Source organism: Macaca mulatta, chromosome 11 (assembly GCF_049350105.2).
Source record: "Macaca mulatta isolate MMU2019108-1 chromosome 11, T2T-MMU8v2.0, whole genome shotgun sequence".
Taxonomy (NCBI): Eukaryota; Metazoa; Chordata; class Mammalia; order Primates; family Cercopithecidae; genus Macaca; species Macaca mulatta.
In genome coordinates, this window is record NC_133416.1 from 86972270 (window position 1) to 86999829 (window position 27560).

The 27560-nt window shown below is 36.1% G+C and overlaps 1 protein-coding gene across 12 annotated transcripts in view; it reads right to left on the reverse strand.

Moving 5' to 3' along the window:
- The window catches only part of PPP1R12A (protein phosphatase 1 regulatory subunit 12A), a 162407-nt gene that overhangs the window by 48704 nt on the left and 86143 nt on the right, over positions 1-27560 (reverse strand). For all 12 annotated transcript variants that reach the window (NM_001266093.1, XM_077952446.1, XM_077952443.1 and 9 more), the window contains 4 exon segments: positions 872-946; positions 6984-7128; positions 11020-11179; positions 24175-24293. In NM_001266093.1, coding sequence (NP_001253022.1) covers positions 872-946; positions 6984-7128; positions 11020-11179; positions 24175-24293 — 499 coding nt within the window.

Here is a 27560-nt window from a genome sequence, read left to right on the forward strand (position 1 = left end):
TTTTTCAGACATTAAATAAGACAAAACAAAGAAATAAATAAATTAAGTTTTACCTGAAAAGGAAAGAGCTTGAATAAAAAATGAAATAGACTAGACAATTAAAAAGTTCCATACAGGGCTAAGGTGGATTTTTTAAATCCCTCCAACTTTACTGAAAAAGTTCAGATCCACTAACCACTCAGGCTGGCTGAGGATATTTTACTCAAAACCCTGTTTCTGGCTGGGCGCAGTGGCTCACGCCTGTAATCCTAGCACTTTGGGAGGCCAAGGTGGGTGGATTGCCTGAGCTCAGGAGTTCAAGACCAGCCTGGGCAACACGGTGAAGCCCCATCTCTATTAAAATACAAAAAATTAGCCGGGCATGCTGGCGTACTATGTAGTCTGAGCTACTCAGGAAGCTGAGGCAGGAGAATTGCTTGAACCCAGGAGGCAGACATTCTAGTGAGTTGAGATCACGCCACTGCACTCTAGCCTGGGACAGAGTGAGACTCCATCTCCAAAAAAAACAAAACAAAACTGTTTCAGGTGACATAACTCCTTGCTATTGGACCTGCTATTGGATATATGAGATTTTATAGACTCCATCTTTTTAGTAAAACCCTCTAATGAAATTGTAAAAACATGTTATTCTTGAGGACATATATAAGTATTCCTTTTGAGAAGGGGAGGAAATAGAAATGGGGATAAGCAACATAAAAAGTTAAATATCACTACCCTTTATTCTCTTTCACTATCATTTAGTGAAACTTAAGGATATCTTAAAACCAAAAAGTACAAAACATCACATGAAAACTTTTGTAATTCTCTCAAATTCAAAGTTACTAAGATAATTATGTAATACAGACAATTATTAGACAGTCATCAAACATACCAGATTTTGTTTCTTTTGCAACTCTTCTAAATATCCTAAAATGTCTTCATCTGCTACATCAAAGGCTGTCTGGCCCTAGGTAGGAAACAAGGGGTGGGCAGTGATGGTCAAAAGTCAATAAATCATAAAATGTCTTCAGTAATTCTGTATAATTTTATATAAAGAAGTTGGATAACATTTTTTACAGTGGTTATAAATGATACAACAACTACTGTAAAAACATACAACTCTAAGGCAATGTACATGAAATTTATGTGAGACAGAAGCTGTGAATATCTCCCCTTATTTTTTTGGTAACAGCTTTATCGAGATGTAATTCATATACCAAATAAATCACTCATTTAAAGTGTACGATTCAATGGTTTTATGGATATTCAGAGTTGTACAACTATCAAAATAATCAATTTCAAACATTTTTATCACCCTAACAAGTAGGAACATACCCTTTAGTAATCACTGTCTGCATCCAGCCCAAGGCAACCACTAATCTACTTTCTCTCTCTATAGATCTGCCTATGCTAGACATTTCATGTAAGTGGAATCATACAATATATGGTTCTTTGTGACTGGCTTCTTTCACTCTACATGTTTTCAAGGTTCATCCATGTTATAGCATGTGTCACTTCATTTCTTTTGATGAATAATATTCCATTGCATGACATATACGGTCTGCTAATCTAGTCATCAGGTGGACATCTGTTTTTTTTTTTTTTTTTTTTTTTGCCTATGATGAATAACGCTGCTATGAGCATTCATGTACAACTTTTTGTGTGGACATCTGTTTTCATTTTCTTCAACATCCAGTTAAGGGCGAAATTACTGGGTAATTTAACCTTTTGAGGCCTTTTTCTTTTTGATGACATCCTACAACTTAAATTCTTGGTAGAGTAATAAAATTAAAAAATACATATATTTAAGCTCTTTAACATTCAGCCAGCCACAGGTATGGCTTAATTTTAAAAATTAGTCCAGATGAACATATGTCAATCTATTTTAATTCACTGTGAAAGAGAAAATTTCAAAGAGCTGCTGACTAAACATAGTAAGAATATTTCCTGCTGCCTGCATTAGTCCTTATAATAGCCCTACTGGACAAGTTTCCAGGACGCTTACAAGTTCATTATTTAGAATACAGTCTTCTTTATGTTATCCAGTATATGATCCTTTCACAGAAAAAAAATGTTTTTAGCAACAAAAAATCTAATTCTGAAAGTTCAAATTTCTTAACAGTATTCCTATATCCACAACGACATAAGAATGGATAAGAAATAATGGCTTCTAAAATCACATTAATTTTTCCGTTTAGAAACCAACAACAACCCTTGTTTCTGTACCAACATCAGGATGTTAACATCTATTCAGAAAGGAGCTAATTTCCAAACACTATAAAACAAACTGTAAGTTAGCCAATATCTGAGCTAGTTTTCCCATTGTCTGTTAATAAAATAAAAAGCTATTGTCTATGAAAGGTATTTTTTTTTTTGAGATAGGATCTCGCTCTGTTGCCAAGATTGGAGGACACTGGCATGACCGTGGCTCACTGCAGCCTCAGTCTCCTGGAGCTCAGGTGATCCTCCCACTTCAGCCTCCTGAGTAGCTGGGACCACAGATGCACACCTCCATGCCTGACTAGTTTTTGTATTTTTTTGTAGAGATGTAGTTTCACCATGTTGCCCAGGCTGGTTTTGAACTCGAGGGCTCAGGCCGACCTCCACTTCCCAAAGTGCTGGGATTATAGGTAAGAGCCACTGTGCTCAGCCCTATGAAGTATATCTTAAAAGTATATAAAATACTGCTTTTTCAAAATAGGTGAGTATGTATATAAATTTACAAGATTCAAAAATACTTATCATACTTGCCTTTTCTTGCTAGAAAGTCTTTCCAGTAGGAATTTAAGAGACAATCTATCCTTTCCCACTCAGTCCAAGATAAAAAGTTTTAGTTTTAATAAACTTTCCTCCCATTTCAATCTTGGGAAATAGAAGCCAAGATTTAAATTCCTGAAGAATAAATAGTTCTGAAATCAAATAACTGGCTCAAAACTTAAGGTGCCCTTTAAATTAGAAATACATGTTAATTCTAGTTTTGCTATATCATATGCTTTATATAATCAGTTCTAAAATGTTAATAATGCTATACATTTAATGTAAACCGTGTTTAAGATTATGTTATGTGGAAATAATTCACTGACTTATTTTTAAATATCATATTAAGCATTACCAACCCTTCTCATGAATGAACTATCCCACCTTGAAATGTCTGAACTGTAATTAAATTTTTGTAGCAGTTAAATGCAATGGGGTCACTTTAATAACCAAGGAACTCTCCTCTTTAAGAGTAAGAAATTGGATCACGCTACTAACCTTTATTTTCACTCTCTCCCTTGATAAATGAGTCTACTTTGCAAACAGCAGCTGATACAGAATCAAAACTAGAGTAAAACGTGGGCTATAAGAATTTCTACTTTCAAAAAAAGCACCCTCATCAACTTAACTCAGCAACTTAAACATGCTCTTTAAACAATCTGTAGCACAGTTATAAAGCTAACAGTCGTGAAGTTATAAACATTATTTGGTTCTTAACTACTATAAGGCTACTGTGCTTCACTGATAAGAGTATAAACACATTATAGTATATAAGCAGTGCCACTCAAAGCAACCAGGCAACAAATGAGGACACAATGCTGAGCTATGAAAACGTAAGAACTCTATCAAGAGAACTATCTTAAAAATAACTGCTTAAAAAAAAATGAGTCCAATACATCTATTAAGAGTCACAAACACACTGGAGACATTGTAAGTCTAACTTCACAGTTTCTTCATTTTTCTTTACTCACTTATTCTAACCAAATTGTTTTTTTAGGTACAACCTCTTCATCTTCACAACAACAAATAATGTAGCTGGGACAAGTATTAGAATGATTCTCACTGTACAGATGAAGAAACTCAGTCTGAGTGCATGGTATTTGCCCAAGGTCATACAGATCATTAAGAGAAAGTGGGAATACAATTTAGGTCTCTACTACTCTAGTGTGTCATTTTGCCTTTATCAAAAATAAAAATAAATGCAGATGGAATTAGGGTAAAAACATCCTTGTGTCCATTAATAGCAGAAATAGCTTTGTCATTCATTTAAATCTTTATAATGACAGTTATATTAATCTAAAAACTTGTTTGCTAGCCATTGTATTCAGTAAGAGAATTCCAACCAGAAAAGCATTCTAGTCAATAAAGAACAATATTTAGATACATTCTAGTAAAGCAATTATTTTAATAAACTAAGAAAGCAAATAACCTTTATATTTAAGGTCTGTATCACATAATCTATAATAATGAATTAAAATGACAGTAAATATGTATTACAGTTTGCAAATAATTTAAAGAAATGAGACTGAAATCTCTAAATATTTTTAGGAAGGGTTTCAGATTTTCTATATGATTTGCTACACTTACTATATTATACATCATTTTCCCAAATAGTGTTTTCTATTACTGAAGAATTCATCTAAACTCTGGTAGTACCTTAGGTGCACATCTTTAATATCATTTTTTAAAACAATTTAGTAATAACCTTCAATCTGTAAGTACTAAGGAAGGTATCAAATGACAATATAAATTCATATAGGCAGGCTTACATAATTAAGACAAAGTAATTTATTTTGATTGAACATGATGTATGACATTTTAAAATGTAGACAATAAAAGTCTAATTCATACATGCAAAGTTATGATTAAACTTTTGAAAATCAAAGTCGTAAAACAGAACTTCTCAAATGAAAAAAAAAAGGCTTGTGTTTGGATATATTTATGGCACAAACTCCTTTAGAATGCCATAGACATTATGTAGCTCCTCATTATAAAAAGCAGTCTTTAAAGTCTTGACTTTTAAAAGAAAAATAATATTTTTATTAAAATTTATATTTTTACAGCTTAATAGTATCTTGAAAAATAAAAGATGAGGAAACTAAAACGAAAAGAAGTTATAGAGGAGCTTAGCAGAATAAAAAGAAAAAACAATTATCAGGGCTTTAGGAAAATTACTTGACTTTTCTGATCATGTTCCTGAATCCAAAAAACCCTTAATTTCACAGGGTTGTTAAAAGAATTGCATATGTGTAAAAAAGGCTGAAAATCTTTAAATTTTATGTAAATATGAGGCACAATTGTGTCTTTGTTTGTTTGTTTTTTTTTAGCAGGGTCTCCTTCTGTTGCCCACTGCTGTGCAGTGACACAATTATGGACTCACTGCAGCCCTGAACTCCTGTACTCAAGCGATCCTTCTACCTCAGCCTCCCACATAGCTGGGATTACAGGCGCACACCACAAGGCCTGGCTCACAATTCTTTTAAGATCACATAAAGATCTACTGAAATATCAAATGACAGATGAGAGTAAATAAAATTTAGAGTGACAGAGGAGCTGCTATTAATTTTTTTAAAAAGGATACAAGGCACAATAATTTTATATGCACTCCTTCTCTGATAGCAAAATTATGATCTGTATGGCACAGGAATTAGATAATTGTTGGCCAGATGCAAATAAAATAATTTTTCTCATACATACTCTATGTTGTCTATGTTTCACTAGAATACTGATTCAGTAGGGGAAACACACCATGTTTAAACTTGTAAGTGAAATGATCCTTTTTGGAAACCATTTCAATTAATTAGCTTCTCTCATCTAGTTCTTATCCGGAGGCTACTGTTACTAAATGAACCAATTATCAGCACTGCCCATATGAATGGACATGTGATAAAAAATCACTGTTTGGGAGAGAAGAATGCAGACCAGAGTTCAGAGGCTAACAGGTATCCGCTAATCTTTTCAGAAAAAAATTCTGAAGGGGAATTTCTACATGAAAAGAGAGGTAATATGACTTGCAAAGCTAAAATTAGCTGGCCTTTTACTTAAATAGTATCAATATTTATTTGTCTTCTAATGCTGATTACAAAACAACAGAGAAAGTAAATTATTGAAAGTTTTAACTAAAAATTCAACCCAAAGATTTTTGTATTTGTATATAAGTATAAACCAATCATTCTCCCAAATTTTTTTACTTTCCTTAAGACTTCTACCAATTCCTATGATTTTCATGCCTGCACATTTCTTATATAAAATATATATTTAAATCAGTTAATGAAAGTAAGTTATTTAGAACTCTACTCCAAAAACAGCAAAAGAATTAGATGTTCCTATTTTGAATAAAGATGAGATCATTTTATGACTCTCTGCTACATAACCTATGATATTTTCCTACGAAATGCAATATACAAGGAACATTCTATGGAAAGGTAAATAAACTCACTAGAGGAGACATGTTTTGAGTTCTCCATGATACTTATTATCTACCAACACAGAGTGGGAAGTGACTAGCAGGAATACTGGTGACTGGTTATTGACTGATAGTATCTACAAAGGAGTAGAGAAGTCTAGTTTAACAAGAAACTTGATAACCTGAATCTTTTCATGATTTCGTGAAAAACACTTGTATGACATTATCTCCCTCCCTCCTTCTACCTAATTGTGGTATTAAGTATATAATTTACCTCACTCAACAGAACTACTTTCTCATCTACAAAACTAGAAGACTAGATGATGTTGCATCTCAATGATCCCCTTCAGCATAAAACTTTATAGTGTTTACTGTCATTACCTGCTGTAAGACCTCATTATTCATGTCACTTAGAGAACTCTATAAGCAAGCTAAAAGACCACCAGCTAAAGAATTAGAACCACACTTCTACATGTGTTCCAACTCAAAGGGGAGGCAGAAAACATTCACATAAGAATGCAACATTTTCTAAGCTTCTGAACTCCTAAGAACATAGTATCAATGCAAGTATCCAAATCTACTCTACATGTATGGCAATCTGACTACTGAAAGAGTAATACTTCTTTCTTTGCAGCACAAGGCCAGAACTACCTCATATGGTAGCTGAAAAGACTTAAACCATTAATTAGTAAGTCAGTTGGCTAAAAAAATTTTATGCAGTTGATAAAAATATAATTATATAAGGTAATCCTTATAACCTTTTGAGATTATATTTCTAAATATAGTTTATAAAACTGTATTTCTAAAAGTTAAAATATTAAAATACTTTTAAAAGGCCTACCACTTTGTTGACCATCTCCATATCACATAGATTGTCCACTAAAATTCGACATGCTTCTTCTTTACCCCAATGAGCTGCAGCATGAAGAGGTGTCCAGCCATCATAGTCTTTAATATTAACATCATAGCCTGCCTGTATTAAAAGTCTAAAGAAATTACAGTGAATTAGACAATCATTAAAATCTAGAAATAAACGATCATGATCAAAAGCTTTCTACCATGCAATTTAACTACAATTTTCAATTAATTTCTTTTCAGAATTCACATCCTTCCCCCTCAATGAATTAACTATGGCAAATACAAAGTATTTCTCAGAAAAAACTCGGAAAAAGAGGATCTTGAGTCATTGCCATAATAATGCAGTTTTAATTAATTCCTAATGACTCTAAGTCTTATGGTTTGGTGTGACACTGATTAATTCTTGTTAATATGACTTGTAAGTTAAATTTTCACAGAAAAGCCCATAATTTTTCAATGTAAAATCAAAAACTGATTAATCACTTTGTATGTAAAACTGATTTATTGTGGGAACTATCATCTTCAGGTTTCCAAATAATGTATAATCTCGGGCTAAATGTGTTCTAAGAATATACTGGAATCAAAGAAACTTGTTTTGTAATGTTTCTGTTGCCTTGAAATTCAGGAGCTGAAAATTTTCAAAGGAAAATGACAATCTTTTAAGAACAAAACAAAGCAAAAAACATATTCCAAGGAGTTGGATCTATTTTTCTGAGCAGTAGAAAGCAGATACTCCAATCATCAACAAGCTAAAACAGAAACACATTTTAATACAACGCAAAGAGTTGCATAAATTATGTTAGTATGCCCTTCTAACTACATATTGACAGCAACCTTTATTTTATTTAGACATTAAGCTCACAGAGAGCAAAGATGGGTCTATAAACTGCACATAGCATAGCCCCACACAAACAGGCGAACGAACACTAAATACAATTCGTGAAATCTAGTTAACCTTTACCTTACTTTCCAAGATGTTGAGCTTGAGAAGGACTTTCTTTTTACCTACAGGAGGTGGTAGTGACAGCTAATGTATAATCCCCTTTCATTTATTTAAGAACAAATCTGGTATTTCCTAACAATATCTAATACAGCTGTTTCTAATCCTGCTTCCATAACGGAACCATCTTAAGGGCTTGTTTTTTAAAAATAGATTCCCCAGCTCACCCCAGTACTACTCAATTAATCAGCATATGGAGAGATGGGCCCTGCTAATCTATATTCTTAATAAGTTCCCCATATGAATCTCTTATCATTGCCTGTCACTTGCCTGCAGACCAACATTTAAGAGCCATGATCTAAAGAAAAGCTGAAAGATCTAAGTCCAAAGAAATATCTCTACTGACATATATTACCAGAAACCTTATTAATAGAGGCAGAAACAATACTGGAATATAAGAGAAAAATGCTGCTCCTCATTAGGAAATATGAACTATAATAATGTTAAATATGCTAAGCAACATTTTTAAGTACTTAGAAGTCTGTGTGGCGAGAAAAAAGAGGTAGATAAATTTTTTCAACATGAAAAAAAAGACAGTATCTATATTCAAGGAGCGTTTAATGGACGTGAAACAACAACCAACTGTCATGGATAGGTTCTGTGAATAGACATGCAATGGGAGTACAAAACTGAAAAGCATCAAAATCAAATTGTAAGGAGTTGTGTGTGTTTGGGAGGGAGAGAAAATGTGAAGAAGGTCACATTTGAAACAGATCTTTTCTACTGATTTTTATTTGGTATTTGTTTTAATTAACTTTCATAAGTAATATGTTCACAAAGTTTTAAAAAAAGAAGAATAAAAGGATACATAGGGACATCACTCTCTCACTGCTGACCTTTAGCCAACTAGTTTGCCCTTCCTCAAAATAACCATACTATTAATTTTTATTGGATCCTTACAGAATGACTTCATGCATATATAAGCAAATACAATTTTAATTTTTTTTTACAATAAATACAAATGATACATACTTGGATCCTTGATTTTGACATTTCATAATATATCCTAGTGTTCTTTCTATAACAATATGTAAGGAGATTTCTCATTCTTGTTTTAATGCAGAATATGCCAGTGAAAGCATATACCATAATTTATTAAACCATTCTCTTATTCCTATTATAAACAATGCTGCTAGCAGATTTTCTTACTTCCTATGTGAGTGGCAATATCTGTAAAAAACAAATTCCTAGAGGTAGAATCAGGGAACTAAAGAACAACTGTTACTTTGATTGAATTTGCTCAATTGTCATTTCTACTAGTGAGAGTGCCTTTTCCTACATCCTGCCAACAGGATGTCAAATGTTTTGATCTTTGCCACTGACAGATGTAAAAGTGTAACTCACTGTAGCTTTATTTGCACTTAATTATGAATGAAGTTGATCATTTTTTTTCATATGCTTAAAGGCCTTTAACTGATTCAAAGGATTGAGCAGAATTTGCCTCCAAGTTGAAGAGATGGTGAATAAAAGCATCTAGACAGAAACAAGGGAAGGCATGAAAGACATCGTGAAAGAACTTCAATAGATATATATAACTGGCACAATTCATACTTTGGGGCAATGATGGTAGCTTAGCTTAAAAGGGAAGACGGTGGCCAGATAATGAAGAATCTACACGCTAAGTTGAGGAGTTTAAAATTTATCCTGATCCCCACTAAGAACTAATAAAGGATTTGGGGACCTTGGATAACCTAACTACAAAGATCATTTGCAAGCCGTCCAGAAACCTATTTTGCAATATAACCCAGTACTCATATATACGTCTACAGAAACAATTGCTTTAAGAAACAATTCTTACCTTTATGTAATCCTCTTTAATACTTTCTATTCTCAAAAAAAAAAAAATGCTGTTGGCAACTCTCGAAAGTTTTCGATTACAGAGAAACAGGTGGACAAGAAAACTAATTAAAAGGCAACAATGCCATAGTATTCTTAGGAAAAAGGCCTAAATTATTGAAGTTGAATAGAGATTGAAAAGAGGAGGCTGGGCAGTGATGGCTCACGTCTGTAATCCCAACACTTTGAGAGGCTGAGGCAGGCAGATCACTTGAGCCCAGGAGTTCAAGACCAGCCTGGGCAACATGGTGGAACCTTGTCTCTACAAAAAATATGAAAACTAAGTGGGCATAGTAGCACATGCTTGTAGTCCCAGCTACGAGAGAGGCTGAGGTGGGAAAACTGCCTGAGCCTGTCACCCAAGAGGAGGAAACTTGGGAAAGGTGACTCATATATTCTTTACTGCTTTTAGTAATGAGTGGGAATAAGAAAGACTGATATTAGAAGTTCAAGTGAATTAGAATCAATATATTAATAAAAGGTGCTGTAGATTTTGCTAAGAGCTGGTCTTCCTTTCACATAAATATAAGAATAATTTCATATATTGAATAATACACTGAATAATTTTCTTCATATAGCTGCCAACATTTGTATGGCAGAAGTAAAAATATTATTGCGACATGAAGCTTTGTTCCAAGCAAATTTGCTAAACAATATACAGCCTTATAGAATCAAAGTTGCTTATGGCTTAGTATTTTATAGTGTGCTAAGAGTACTAAGTTCCAGTGTTCATGTAGTAAAAAAGGAAACTGTATTTAAGATAAATTACATGTAAATAAATATTCTGCAGGAATGAAGCTTTCAAAATTGATGGCATGTTCACAGGACATTGTTCTTAGACTCATGAACCAGTTATCAATCTGGAACCTCAAAATGACTCTCTGTAGTGATTTACTAGGCCAAAAGGTAACAGATAATAGTTGAGTGATGCTTAAATTCAACTTACTGGAAAATCACAACTGATAAAAAAAAATAGTAATAATCAAAACTAGAGAGTTGAAAGAATTTTAGAACAAAAGCAATCATATTCAAAGTAGTTGTTCTCTTTCTTCCTGAAAACAGGCATTAAAGAACTCTTTTATATTGCTTCAAAATAACATTTGCAGGTATTTTAAGAAAAGGACCAATGAATAAAGAAGACAAACTAAAGTAGAAAAACAACTCTGTAAAAAACAGTACTTACTTTAAAACTTCCGTATAGCCTTTAGCAGCTGCAACGTGGAGTGCTGTACCTCCAGATTTTGCATGCCGGACATCATTTATATGACCACTATTTAGCCACTGCCTGGCATCTCTAAGCATGATCCGTTCTTCTTCCTTTCGAGCTGCTTCTATATCAACCCCTGATAAAATGAAAATAATTGCTTTTATTTTTGCTTAATAAAAACTGTTCCATGTTGGGAAATAAAATTGTCCAAAACATGTCAAGTTTAAATAAAATTAAAAGTGAAAGTATATATGTATTTTTAAAATTGGCTGCTTATAACAAGTTGGTTAAACTAAAAAATGTGGGATATTGTAGACATTTTATTAACTTTCTCTACTTATTATTATTATTTTTTTGCTCCACAATACTATTTTGATCTATTTTTCCTTTCTGATTATTCTTGTTTTTTAAAATTTGAACATTTTCTAAGATATAAGCATCCTTTGGGCTAAAATTCTTTTTTAACAATTATAATGAATAAGTTTCAAATTTCTATCTACTGTTTTGATCTGTTCTATGAAATCTAGCCTAGCAGGTACAAATGTTTACTGAATGCTTCAACTTGGAGGTCCTGTCTTCATCTAAAATATATTGTACTTTAAAATAGATTATTTCTCTAGCAAACTCCTTTCATTTCCTTTTCCAACATAGTACATTCTTCATACCATTAAAATTATTTTCAAAATTTTAGTAAGTTATATAAATGTTCATTCATTTAAAAGCACTTACTCTAAGCACTACCCTAGGTTGAGGTGATAAAAGTGGAAAGAGGCCAGACAAGGTGGCTCACACCTATAATCCCAGCTACTTGGGAGGCTGAGGTGGAAGGATTGCTTGATCCAGGAGGTCAAGGCGCAGTGAGCCATGATCATGCCACTGCACTCCAGCCTGGGTGAGAGCAACACCCTGTCTCAAAAAACAAACAAAAAAAGGGAAGAATACAAAAATGAATAGGACCCTCTAATTCCTACCTTCAAAGAGCTCAACAACTTGGAAAAAAAATTAAAGATACTCTTGAAATTCTTGAATGATTTCATGTGGTCTTATGGCTTCGACTACTTGCTATTTAATAAACAGCCCACACCACAATGCATTTACAATCTGCCTTACTCCACAAGTCTATGAGTCTTTTTATCTTTCATCCCCACTGTCTGGTAGAGTACCTGATACAAAGTAAAGGGAGATCAGAGCCAGGAGCGTTGGCGTTGGCTCACACTTGTAATCCCAGCACTTTGAAAGGGTGAGATGGGCAGATCATTTGAGGTCAGCAGTTCAAGACCAGCCTGGCCAACATGGTGAAATCCCGTCTCTACCAAAAATACAAAAAAAAAAAAAAGAAAAAAAAAAAGCCCAGGAGATGGAGGATGCAGTGAGCCAAGATCATGCCACTGTACTCCAGCCTGGGCAACAGAGTGAGACTTTGCTTGAAAGAAAAAGCAAATTTAAAAAAAAAAAAAAAAAAAGCAAAGTACAGGGAGATTACTAAATGTTCACTAAATGAACAATGAATGAACAAATATAAAACAAGAACACACACACACATTTCCTCAGCTAAGATTCTCCTATAATCCACATCCATGTACACAACTGTTTGGTCAAGATTTTTCATTCATCCATCCACTCATTTAATACATACTGAGCACCTACTATTTTGCCAGGTACATCATTAGATGCTACTGGTATAGACATGAACTTATTATATGGCAGAAGATGATTCATTTGTGAAGAAAAATAAAGCCAGAAAAGGAAACAGAAACGGTAATGAGAAGGGGTGTTATTTTATATAGGTTGGTAAAAAATAGCTTCTTTGATGACTTTACAACAAGAAATAAAGTGAGTGACAGCCATATGACTGGGAGAACATTCCAGGCAGAGGGAAGTATCAGTAGGCTCTAAAGTGGGAGCCTCCTAGGAATATTCTGTTTAGAAGGACAGGGTCTCTACAGAGTAGTAAGGACAGTGAGCGTGGTGACATGATCTAACTTAATTTAAAAGGATCACTTAGGATGAAAAGTTGAGTAGATATTGAGATACTCACTTGGAGGCTACTGCAATAATCTAGGCAATTAATGATGTTAACTTGAACAAGGGTGGTAGTAGCGAAGATAGTAAAGTGGTTGAATTCTGGGTTTTTCAAGGCATACTAAGAGAATTTGAATTAGTTTGGATACAGAAGAAAAAGAGAGGTTGAGAATCAATCAGAGGTTTTCAGTCTGAGTAACTGAAAAAATTAAAGCTTCAATTTCAGAAATGTGAAGTTTAAGATGCCTAACAAATATCTCATCAGAGACATCAAGTAATCAGTTGGATATCTAAGCCTGTAGCATAGCGAACTAGGGAAACAATAAAATATTATGCCATGGGCATCTCAAATGCAATGCTAAAATCTTAACCTAATTTTTCTCCAACTGTTCTATTTGCTGCCTGTCTTGTTTTCCTATACTAAGTGCTCTCACTTACCTAGCAACATGAAAGTCATCTGAATTTCTCCCTTTACCTTACTCTCACCCCATCTGTGATTGTTAATTGTGTCAAGAGATGCCTAGATGGCTGGTGAAGCACTGTCTCTGGGTGCATTTGAGGGTGTTTCCAGAGAGGACTGACATGGGAGTCAGTGGCCTGGGAGAGGAAGACCCATCCTCAGTGTGCACAGAAACAATCCAATCAGCTGGGAGAAATGGGCTGAAAAAGGAGGATTTGCTCTCTCTGCTTGCTCTCTTCTCTCCCTTCAGGAGGAGGATACCTTTTTCTCTCCTGCTTTTGGATATCAGACTACAGGTTCTTCAACTTTTGGACTCTGGGACTTGCACCAGTGGCTCCTTGGGGGGGTTGTCAGACCTGACAGGGACTGCCGTGTCAGTTTCCCAGCTTCTAGGGCTTTGAACTTGGACTGAAGACACACTACTAGCTTTGAGCCAGCCACATTATCAGCTTCTCTGGTTCTTCATTTTGCAGGTGACCTATTGTGGGACTTTGCAGTGATTCTGTGTCAGTTGCTCCTAATAAATCCCCTTCCATACATCCTACAGGCTTGTCTCTATGGAGGAGCCTGACTAATACACCATCCTATTAGTTAACAGATTTTGAGTTGCCACTTCTAGACTGTCTTTTAAATGGCCCCTATCACTATCCTAGTTCATAGCTTATGTCTCACACTTTGACTACTACTACTGGCCCTTAACTCATTCAGTCTTTAGTCCCTTCTAATTCATCCCCCAATCTACTGCTGAATCGGAAAAAATAAAATATGATGTCATTTCTCTATATAAAATTTGTCAGTGGCTGCTTCTGTAAGACAAAGCTCAAGCTCTTTAGTATAGAAGACAAAGCCTTTTATGACTTGGTCTCAGTGCATTTTTAACTTCATCTATAGTCTTTCTCTCTTACCATCATCTAGTGTTCTAACCATTTAGACCTCCACATAGGTCCCCAAGTACATCATGGTCCGTGTTGTCGTGACAGCTACCTCTACCTGAACTGTATCTTTATTCTGCCTGCTTATTAGCACATTACCATTTTTTTTCAAGACAACTAAATTGCTCATTACTCAACTGAAGCTCAGCTTTTAAAAAGCAGACAATAATTCAGAAATATTTTTAAAACTCCAAGATAACACAAGTATAGGAAAAGTCATCTTCAAACTAGAGATTATAATATCTCATTACTGCATTTGAAAGAAACTTGCAGTAAGACTTCCCAAACAGACCTTATGAAAACAATAAATTGTATAAACTATGTATGTAATGAACAGAACCTATTATAATTTTTATAAAAACCAAATGCCACCATTTCTATAGTAAAGCAGTTTTACATATATCAAAAATTTCCTACCAAAAGATAATCAGTCCATTTAAGATATGCCTAACGTTAATAACCTTTCTATTAAGTGATTTATCTCAGATTTGCTTTTTTAATGTGTTATTCTCTTACTGGCTTTTAAAACAGGTAGCATTTTATTATTTTTATCCCTCCTTTCATTATAGTTTTAAACATCCTGATCTTTATTGTCTTTTACTATTCTGTTTCCTTTGAACTTCAAGTTAAAAAAAAAAACTACTTCTTTTCTATTTATCTAATTTCATGCTATCTTTATCTAATGACAAAACAATTACCTTCTTTAGCTTCCAAATCATGCTCGTAACTGATTCATATATAAAAACAATCCAAGTGTAAAGTTAACGTGAAGGGCAATTCCTTATGCTTAAGAAAATTAAATTAGAAAAGAAAAACCTTCCTTTTATTCTTAAATTTTGCAATACTACCGATTAGAGTATGTAGACCCTGCTTAGCTCATCAAAAACTTGAAGAAGAAACAAAAAACAATCTAATTGTACTATGTATTAGGAGACTTGCTTTCTAATTTCAGTGCTTTGACTAACTAGCTAATGATCCTGAGAAAGCCATAGCTTCTTTGGATATTAGTAAGATAGGTTAAGAAAACAGATACTGAACCGAGACTGGCTGGATTTGAATCTCTGATCCACCACTTACTAGCTGTACTACCTCAGGCAAGACAATCTATGCTATGCTCTGGTTTCATCTGTAAGATGAGAATGATGACAATATCTATCACATAGGGTTGTTCTGAAAACTAAATTAATTAATACATGTAAAGTGTTTAGATCAGGAATAAGAACTAAGGTGTTAATTATCATTATCAGTTTGAAAAGTCTATGATTCTGCTTCTCTCTTCTTGATTTCTGTTTTAAAAGAAAAAAAATCTTATAATGCATTTAACCAGTCCTAACCCACCTACTATATAACTGCAAGGTTTTTAAACAATGAAAACAGTATATAAAAACTAAGTTGGGTATAACAAAGTGATCAGACTAACATTTGTCACTATGATTTAAGAGCAGTAAATATTAAATTAAAATACAGCCAAATATCTTAGATTAAAATAAATAAAAATAGATTGGAATTTAGTCAGCTAACAGATTCAAAAATTAATGTGTCCCTAGCTAAATAAAGAGAATAATTACAGCTACTGTTCAATGATTACTACTTTCAAAGGCAATTTACTTAAGCATAACTAGCTACTGACCAAATGTACTAGAATAAGAAAAGCCAAAAGAATGATTAAAAAACTTAAAAATATTGAATAACAATTTTCATCCCTGGATAATTTGAGAAATGTTACCACTACTAATGATACGGTTTGGCTGTGTTCCCACCCAAATCTCATCTCGAATTGTAGTTCCCATAAGCCCTACGTGTGGTGGGAAGGACCCAGTGGGAGGTAACTAAATAATGGGGATGGTTACCCCCATGCTAGTGGTCTTGTGATAGTGAGTGAGTTCTCACGAGATCTCATGGTTTAAGGGGCTTTTTCCTCTGTTTGGCACTTCTCTCTCCAGCCGCCATGTGAAGAAGGACATGTTTGCTTCTCCTTCCACTATGATTGTGCTTCCCCTTTCACTATGATTGTGAGTTTCCTGAGGACCCCCAGCCATGTGCAACTGTGAGTCAGATGTCTTTCCTTTATAAATTACCCACTCTCAGGTACTTTTTCATAGCAGCATGAGAATGGACTAATACAGTAATTTGGTACTGGGTAGTGGGGCACTGTTGTAAAGATACCCAAAAAAATGTGGAAGCAATTTTGAAACTGGGTAAACAGGCAGAGGCTGGAACAGTTTAGAGGGCTCAGAGGAAGACAGGAAGATGTAGGAAAGTCTGAAACTGCCTAGAGACTTATTGAATGGCTTTGACAAAAATGCTGATAGTGATATGGACAACGAAGTCCAGGCTGAAGTGGTCTCAGATGGAGATGAGAAACTTGTTGGGAACTGAGGCAAAGGTCACTATTGTTATGCTTTGGCATAAAGACTAGTGGCATTCTGCTTCTGCCCTAGAGATCTGTGGAACTCTGAACTTGAGGGAGGTAATTTACGGTATCTGATGAAAGAAATTTCTAAGCAGCAAAGTGTTCAAAAGGAAGCAGAGCACAAAAGTATGAAAAACTTTGCAGCCTGATAACGTGACAGAAAAGAAAACCCAATTTTCTGGGAAGAAATTCAAGTTGGCTGCAGAAATTTGCATAAGTAACAAGGAACCAAATGTTAATTGCCAAGACAAAGGAGAAAAGGTCCCCAGGGCATGTCAGAGACTTTCTCAGCAGTCCTTCCCATCACAGGCCTGGAGGCCTGGGAGGGAAAAATGGTTTCCTGGGCTGGGTCCAAGGCCCTCTTGCTATGTGCAGCCTTGGGACTTGGTGCCCTGTGTCCCAGCTACTCCAGCCCTGGCTAAAAGGGGCCAATGTACAGTTCAGGCCATTGCTTCAGAGGATGCAAGCCCCAAGCCTTTGTGGCTTCCATGTGGTATTGGGACTGTGGGTGTGCAGAAGTCAAGAATTGAGGTTTGGGAACCTCTGCCTAGATTTCAGAAGATGTATGGAAAGGCCTGGATGTCCAGGCAGAAGTCTGATGAAAAGGCGGAGCCCTCATGGAGAACTTCTGCTAAGGCAGTGTGGAAGGGAAACGTGAGGTCAGAGCCCCCACACAGAGTCCCCATGGGGGTACTGCCTAGTGCAGCTGTGAGAAGAGGGCCACCATCCTCCAGACCCCAGAATGATAGATTCACTGACAATTTGCACTGTGTGCCTAGAAAAGCCACAGACACTCCACACTGGCCCATGAAAGGAGCCAGGAGTGGGGCTGTACCCTGCAAAGCTATAGGGGCAGAGCTGTCCAAGACTGTGGGAGCCCACCACTTGTATCAGCATGACTTCATGTGAGACATGAAGTCAAAGGAGATTATTTTGGAACTTTAATGTTTAATAACAGCCCTATTGGATTTCGGATTTGCATGGGGCCTATAGCCCCTTTGTTTTGGCCAATTTATCCCATTTGGAACAGGTATATTTACCCAATGCCTGTACCTGCCACTGTATCTAGGAAGTAACTAACTTGCTTTTGATTTTACAGGCTCACAGGCAGAAGGGACTTGCCTTGTCCTGGATGAGACTTTGGATTGGACTTTTGGGTTAATGTTGGAATGAGTTAAGACTATGGGGGACTGTTGGGAAGGCATGATTGTGTTTTGAAATGTGAGGACGTGAGATTTGGAAGGGGCCAGGAGTGGAATGATATGACTTGGCTGTGTTCCCAACTAAATCTCATCTTGAATTGTAGTTCCCACAATCCCCACAAGTCGTGGGACGGACTCCATGTGAGGTAACTGAATCATGGGGGCAGTTACCCCCAGTGCTGCTGTTCTTGTGATAGTGAGTGAGTTCCCACAAGATCTGATAGTTTTATAAGGGATTTTGCTTGGCACTTCTCTCTCCTGCCATCATGTGAAGAAGGATGTGTTTGCTTTCCCATCTGTCAAGACTGCATGATTGTAAGTTTCCTGATGTGTTTGCTTTCTCTTCTGTCATGACTGCATGATTATAAGTTTCCTGAGGCCTCCCCAGCCCTGTGGAACTATAAGTCAATTAAATCTCTTTCCTTTACAAATTATCCAGTCTTGGGTATTTCTTCATAGCATCATGAAAATGGACTAATACAACTACAGATATATTTAGGGTGCTTTTTTATAATTATTAAAATCTGTTAAGAGATGCCCCTATACTTCTGTTTCTTTGGAAATTAAGATATGCTATATAAATTTATGCATTCCCATTACATGTATCAAATGAACATCATGAAGCATTTTCTAGGAGATATTTTAAATAAAATGCAGTATGGTACAGTGGTACAGAATGTGGGCTCAAGATATCTGTCATACTGTTTAGGACAAACACTTCCTACCTGTATGATCTTGGGTAAATCACAAAGCCTCAATTTTCTCCTCTGGAAATGGGGTAACAGTAGTATAAACCTCACAGAATTGCTATGAGTATGAAATGAAGAAATGCATGTGAAGCTCTTTGCTCAATGCCTGGCATATAATAAGCATTTAATAACAGTTAGCTACTCTCATTACTACTATTATTAGTGTTAGCACTTAGCTTTTCATCTCCAGGGTCATCTCATCTACTAGTTCTCAAAACTCCCCCTTCTTATGGTTCTCCTAGATTTACTTTTCACATCTTCACATATCCTAAGTTCTAACAATGCACCAACCACTGTCATCTAGATGTCCTTTGGTACTACAAACCCAATATATCCTCAGTCTGTTTCTGTCTCATCTCACACTTTCCCACGTGAACTCATCTAATCATCACTTCTTCAACTGGAAACTTCAGTGAGTTCGTCTTAATTCTTTCTTCATATCTGCATTCAATTCTTCACCAAACTGTTCTAATTTTACTTCAACATTTCTTCAAGACAGCCTTGTTCTTCATTTAAAATGTAACAGGTTTTGGCTCCTTTCATCTTTCACCTGGACTAATTTGAGAATCTTCTTCAAGGAATGCATGTCACCATATATCCTACATTCTACTTCATCCTCCAAGTTGCCATCAGTTTTATACTAAAAACCAAATCCAATCAGATTAATTTATTGCTTGGAGATCTTTGTTGCATCTACGTAATGCCTACAAAATAGATATCCTTCACTATCTGGCTCTGACCTATCTTTTCAGGCCTCATCTCCTTCAAATCTCACCCTGACTTTGCATCTCAATTCCAGTCCCAATGAATGTGTCTTCCAGTCCACATATGCTATGGATGTCTCCAATTCCTGTTTTTTTTGTTTCTTGTTTTTCAAAAAAAACATTGTCCAGGCTGGAGTGCAGTGATGTGATCGTAGCTCACAGTAACCTTGTACTACTGGCCTCAAGCAAGCCTCTCACCTCAGCCCCCAAAAGCAATGGAATTATAGGCATGAGTCACTATGCTTGGCCTTCCAATTCCTTTTCTTTGCACATTTTGATACCCCATCTTTTGTGTCTACCAGTTCCCTTATTGGCAAGCAAACTCCCTCTAAATATCGTAACTCTGAAACCTTTCCTCACTACAGCTTTTTCTATTCTCTCACAACATTATGTTCCTATATATTTTAATACATAGCACACTGTATTGTGAAGCTCTCTTCGTTTGACACTTCTGTTAGACTGTGAAACCCTTAAGAAGGATTGTCTTGTTTCTTTTTATTGTTAACACCCAGCACATAGAACATTTGCTGGCACATTAATCAATACTAAATGAATCACTTAAACTAAAATCAGCCCTGCTTACAGTCATGCTAACAATTTCCCTTATATAGAAGGAAACCAAATGCAAGAAATTTTCAGTACAACTCCATGCCTTTTCTAGTTCATAACAATTGCTAATATCAGATAAAAAATGGGAGCCCTTAACGTTTACTTTAAATAATTACCATTGTTTGACAGGAAACTGTTATCTGAGCTATCTAAGCACTCATCACAGCAAAATGGGCAGTAAATTCTTCTTGCTAGGTTGTGATGCTTTATACCTATTCTTTAGTTTATTCTACTCTAGAATATCCCATGACTCTAAAACACTTGTCTATCTAGAACATGGCTATTGAAAGCTCTAGTGTGTGCTTATTCCGGCTCCAGTTTATAACTACTTTTCTATTGCACTTCTTGTTTTTCTTAGGCTCTAGTTATCTTCAATCACTTTTTATAACACCTCACTTCTATTTTAGGTATTTATTTTCTCAGTTTTCGTGCTTAAGATATTTTATTTTGGCCGGGCGCGGTGGCTCAAACCTGTAATCCCAGCACTTTGGGAGGCTGAGACGGGCGGATCACGAAGTCAGGAGATCGAGACTATCCTGGCTAACACGGTGAAACCCCGTCTCTACTAAAAAATTACAAAAAAACTAGCTGGGTGAGATGGCAGGCGCCTGTAGTCCCAGCTACGTGGGAGGCTGAGGCAGGAGAATGGCGTGAACCCGGGAGGCGGAGCTTGCAGTGAACTGAGATCTGGCCACTGCACTCCAGCCTGGGCAACAGAGCGAGATTCCATCTCAAAAAAAAATTTAAAAAAAGATATATTTTTTTAAAACAAACCCACAGTTGGCTAGATGCAGTTGCTCATGCCTGTAATATCAGAACTTTGGGAGGCCAAGGAAGGTGGATTGCTTGAGTTTAGGAGTTCAAGACCAGTCTGACCAACACAGTGAAACCCTGTCTCTATTAAAAATACAAATATTAGCCAGGTGAGGTGGCATGCGCCTACAGTCCCAGCTCCTCAAGAGGCTGAGGTGGGAGGATCGCTTGGGTCTGGGAGGTTGAGGCTGTAGTGAGCCATGATTGTGTCACTGCACTCCAGTCTGTCTCAAAACAAACAAACAAAACAAACCTGCAGTCATTAGGAGTTTTCCTAATCCCAAGGAATAAAAATCTCCTTTCATGGAATTTATTTACCTCCTATTCCTTTCAAATCCTTAGTTTCTTTTTCTGATGAAGCACATTTCAGCAGGAGTCAGCCCTCTACATCAATATTTCATACCATTCCTCTATCATTTGAGCTCAGTAAAACACAGCTCTAATAATGCCTGTTTGATCACTGCCTAACGATAATAGAATATAACAAAAATCACATGTGGCATTTTGTGTGTGTGTATGTGTCCTGCCCAAAGGTACTGAAGAAGTAATCACACATATACACATTAATTTTTAATTATAGTAAAATAAACATAAAAATAGTATTTACCATCTCAACCTTTTTTTTGTTTTCAGAAAGGGTCTCACTCTGTCACCCAGGTTTAAGCACAGTGATGTGATCAGATCACTGCAGCCTCGAACTCCCGGGCTAAAGCGATCCTCCCCACTTAGCTGGGATTACAGGTCTTAACTATTTTTAAGTTTACAGTTCTTAAGTACATTCACACTGTTGTGTAACACATACACAGAGCTCTTTTCATCTTGCAAAAGAACAACTCTGCCCATTAAACAACAACTCCCTTTTCTCCCCTCCTTCCAGCTCCTGACAGCCATCATTCTATTTTCTCTATGAATCTGACTATTCTAGGTACCTCATATATGTAGAATCATTTGTTTTTCTATTTTTGTTTTGGTCACTGGCTTATGTCACTTACCATAAAGTCCTTCATGTTGTAGCCTATGTTGGATTTCCTTCCTTAAGGCTGAATAATATTTCACTGTATGTATATTCCACATTTTATTTATTCATCCATCAATGGACACAGGGTTTGCTTTCATCTTTTGGCTAATATGAATAATTTGTACACCCATGTTTGTACAAATTATTCAAAGAGTTGAGTTGTTTTACATTGTTTTGGGTAGGCTGGGAGTGCTGGCTTATGCCTATAATCCCAGCACTTTGGGAGGCCCAGGTGGAGGATCACCTGAGGACAGGAGGTAGAGACCAGCCTGGCTAACATGGTGAAACCTCATCTCTACTAAAAATACAAAAATATTAGCCAGGCACGGTGGCAGGTGCCTGTAATCCCAGCTACTCGGGAGGCTAAGGCAAGGAGAATCGCCTGAATCCGAGAGGCAGAGGTTGCAGTGAACCCAGATTGCGCCACTGCACTCCAGCCTGGGTGACAGAGCAACACTCTGTCTCAAAAAAGAAAAAAAAAATCTTTTGGGTAAATTTCTAGAAGAGGAGTTGCTGGATCTGGATCTTTTTTTTTTTTTTTTTTTTTTTTTTTTTTGTTTAGACAGAGTCTCACTCTGTCACCAAGGCTGGAGTACAGTGGTGCAATCTTGGCTCACTGCAACCTCTGCCTCCCGGTTCAAGCAATTCTCCTGCCTCAGCCTCCTGAGTAGCTGAGATTACAGGTGCACACCACCACACCCAGCTATTTTTTGTATTTTTAGTATAGACAGGGTTGCACCATCTTGGTCAGGCTGGTCTCAAACTCCTGACCTCGTGATCCGCCCGCCTCAGCCTCCCAAAGTGCTGGGATTACAGGAATGAGCTATCGCACCTGGCCTGGATCATGTTTTATATATACATACATATATATACACATACACAGCTTTATTAAGATATAATTCACAGCATCTACATAGCATTTAAAGTGTAGAATTAAATGGTTTTTTTTAGTAAATGTGAGGAGTGGTGTAACCATCATGACACTCAACTTTAGAATACTCATCACTCTTAAGACTGATGAAACTCTGTGCCCACTAGCAATCATCCTATCTATAAATGAACATCTCCCAAATTTACATATCCATTTTGTAACTCCAGACTCACATATTCAACAGTTTGGATATCTAACATGCAAAATAAATTTAACATGCCTGAAAATGAAGCCCTAATATTTCCCTATAAAACCTACTCTTCTTATAATCTTCACATCTCAAATAGGAACTTCATCCATCCATTTGTTCAAACCAAAAATCTTAGAGTCTTCTTTTTTTCACACCTTCTAGCTAATGACTCAATAATTCTTTTGGCCAAACCTTCAAAATATACCCATAATCCAACCTCTTCTCATCACTTCATCTACTACCAGTCAAAAATAAATCACCTTGTTTCGTCTGGATTATGGCAATTATTTCCTAACCCTTCTCCTACTTCTGTCCTTGTCTCCCTACAATCTATTTTCAACACAAGAGCCAGAGAGATCCTTTCTAAAACTGTATCAAATCATGTCAGTCCTCTGCCTCAATCCCTCCATTGGCTTCCTATTTCCCTCAGGTTAAAAGCCAAAGTCTTCCCAATGACTCACAAAGCCTTATGTGATATGACCTCCTGCTACTTCTGTGACCTCACCTCCTACCTGCCTCTTCCTCTGCTCTGCCTCTCCAGTCATGCTAGTTTACATGCTGCTTCTCTGCATATACAAGACACCCTCCCATTCGTATTCATTGCTCCCCTTGTCTGGAAGGCTCTTTCCCCAGATCAACATGACTCATTCCCTCATTGTATTCACATCTCAGCTTAAATGACCCCTTATCAGTGAGCCTTCCTGACCACACTATTTAACTTTGCAATGTGCCACTTACCCTGTGCACTTTCTATCCCCTTTGCCTGCATTATTTTGCTTCAAAACTTTTACTTCCACATAATTTTATGCCTGATCCTGTTGTTTCTGACATTTAACTTTAAAAATACTTAAAAGATGAAGTTGAGAATATTCTAGAAAACAGAATCATACTGTACTACTGTTTTGCAAGCTGAGTTCATTCTTTTCATTCAATTATGATTGTCCTTCAACGTCAATAAATATTTTTGCTGGAAAAGTACCATATTCTTTCTAAAACATTTTTTCCATTTAGGTTGCTTTTTATTTTACCTTGCCGATTAACTTCATTTTGAAGTAGCTCTTCCATTGCCTCCTCCTCCGCAATATCTAAAGGTGTGTCTCCTTCACTGTTGACAGCCCCTACATGTGCTCCCTGACCAATCAAAAACCTGTAAAACCAAAGAGAAAATAGTTAAGCAAAAGATATTATCATTGAAATAAAACTAAATGCATAACCAGTGAGGAAAGTTCCTATATAAATCAGCAATAAAAGACGGTATACACATTATTTAAATTTTAAAAAACTATCAGGCCGTGCGCAGTGGTTCACGCCTCTAATCTCAGCACTTTGGGAGTCCAAGACTGGCAGATCACGAGGTCAGGAGATCAAGACCATCCTAACATGGTGAAACCCTGTCACTACTAAAAATACAAAAAATTAGCTGGGCGTGGTGGTGGGCGCCTGTAGTCCCAGCTACTCAGGAGGCTGAGGCAGGAGAATGGCGAGAACCCAGGAGGTGGAGCTTGCAGTGAGCTGAGATCATGCCACTGCACTCCAGCCTGGGCAACAAAGCGAGACACTGTTTCAAAAAAAAAAAAAAAAAAAAAAAACAACTAGAGCATGTTTCTTTTTTATATTTATATTTCCTAATTTTTCTATAATATACACGTTGCTTTACCAATCCAAAAATGTTAATTTTTAATAATAATTAGGAAGTATTTCATAAAAATGTGAATTTTTAATAATAATTAGAAAGTCTCATAGGATCCACCTCCACTGAGACTTTTCATTATCTCCATATGGACTGGTTTCCTTAAATATTTTGATAAGTGCATTCCAATATAATTGGCTTCTGCGTACTCTGTATTTTATTTTAAGCATCCAAAACACAATTCTAAGAAAGTATCTATAGGCTTCATCAAACCTGACAAAGGGATTCATATACAAAAAGGTTATTAATCTCTTTAATCATGTCAACAGCACATCTCCCAGAGTCATCTACTGAATGATGTAACTAACCAACTATTACCTAAGTCAATTTATTTTATTTTATTTTATTTTTTTGAGACGGAGTCTCGCTCTGTCGCCCAGGCTGGAGTGCAGTGGCACGATCTCGGCTCACTGCAAGCTCCGTCTCTGGGGTTCACGCCATTCTCTTGCCTCAGCCTCCCAAGTAGCTGGGACTACAGGCGCCTGCCACCACGTTCGGCTAATTTTTTTTTTTTTTGTATTTTTAGTAGACACGGAGTTTCACCGTGTTAGCCAGGATGGTCTTCATCTCCCGACCTTGTGATCTGCCCGCCTTGGCCTCCCAAAGTGTTGGGATTACAGGTGTGAGCCACCGCGCCTGGCCTACCCAAGTCAATTTCTAACTTAAAAAATTTCTGAATGGCTCTACCATGCTAGGAGAAAAGATAACGTACGGCCCTCATTGATCTGGCCTTGTCTTCTTTTTCAGCCTCCTTCTTCTTCCTGCCTGTATCACAGTTTAGGTGCCAACAATAGAGAACTACTTGTAGTTCTAGATTAAACCATTTTCTTTGGGTATCCCTGGTTATATTTTTCCTTATATAAAGAATGGGTCTTTTTCTTTATGTTCCTAACCAATTTAGCTCCTTCATATTTAGACTACATAAAAATATTCTAATTATAAAAGTTTAAACAAAAAGTACATGTCCACAGAGGCAAAAAAGAACTCCTTTATACCTTTCCTACTATTATGTTCCCTCCCCCAGAGATAAACACTATCAACAGTAGGGCAAAAATCTTCCCAATACCTCTGCCATAAATTTATATGTGTGTAAACATATACACACTATCACTTTTGGGGTTCTTTTTGTAAAGCACAAATTAATGAGATTATTCTAAATGAAGTATAATGTAACTCTTCCCTTCTAACACCTGAAAAATATTCCACAGTATGTCTGGTTCATACCTTCATTTAATACTATTCTCTTAACAGATGTGCACTTAAATAGTTGAAATTAACAATTTTTTAAAAATTTTCCCAACATCATGAAAATAAAACATTTTGTCACTGCTTTAATTTATATTTCCTGATTACACATGAGACTGAAAATATTTAGATATATTTACTGGCATTTGTATTTCCCCTTTGGTGAACTGCTTATTTACATTCTTTGCTGGTATTTCAAATGTATTCATTAATTCAACCAATATTTATGGAGTGTCTAGTATGACTCTGGCACTATGTTACATACCAGGAATATAAAGGTAAAGAAAAAGAAACACAGAACTTCCCTTCAAAAAGTTTATAGTCTAGTAAGACAGTCACATTAAATACACAAATAAATGTAAAGCTGTGGTAGGTCCTATAACAGAATTAGATGGTGTCTAGGATTAACAGGAAGGATGGATTTAGTGAAGTCAGAAAAAGGATTCTCTGATGATTATGTAGGCACTGACAAAAGAGAACAGAAGAGCAATGTGCTGTAGGTGAGAAAGAACAAAATAACGTCCTGTGATAGGAAGAATGTATAGCTGGATGGAGGCCCAGTTCATTTTCCTTAGAATAAATGAAATAATTGATCAATCTCTATATCTTTTACACACACACACACACCCCCTCCCTCTAACAGTGGTTACCTCTAAGAGATAGAAGAAGAGAGATTTGTATTGGTTGTTTTGTGTGTTAACCAAGTTTGCTGTAATAAGTTTGTTCTGGACATGTGTATCTGATCACAAAAATGGCTACTGTACCATTTTGTAGTTTCATGTTTTACATTTAAAAATATGTTGTAAAAGTTCTATGATCTTTATGGAAATTCTACAAACAGAAGTTAGACTTGAGGTATTTTTTTCTGTTTTTGTAGTTTTGAAAATGTATATAAAACTAAAAAGAGTATTTCCTCATATACTACAAATAAATAAATGAGTCTAAAGCAGAAAGGTAAGATATAGTGGAGTCTTGCTGTGCTATGCTCTGAGAGAATACGTAATTATTCTCCTAGGCAAAATTCCAAACAATTAGGAATATTTACATAAAAATACATCTATTCTGCTTGGGTATCAGAAATCATTCAAAGGATACAAAGATTGAGAATAAAAGGAGTATCTCAGAATAGCTACAGAGCTTGAAGTACAGGAAGCAGAGTTTCAAGGAAATACTAGGTCAAAGCCAAATACAGATAATACAGAATTTATATAAACAGGAAGGATGTTAAGAGAAACTAACAGAGTAAAGTACCAAAACTGCTGGCAGGAAGCAGGGTTCGAAGCAATCCTTGAGCCAAAAGATTAGGTATGTGTGTATGTACCTATGTATGTATGTATTTATGCATGCATACACACAATTCACAAACTTCTCCTGCACTCCAGAACTATTACTTGCAAATGTAAATGTTACAAAGGCACATTTGAAAAAATAATAATAAATAATAATAAACAAAACCTCACGGATTGATTAATCCTATGG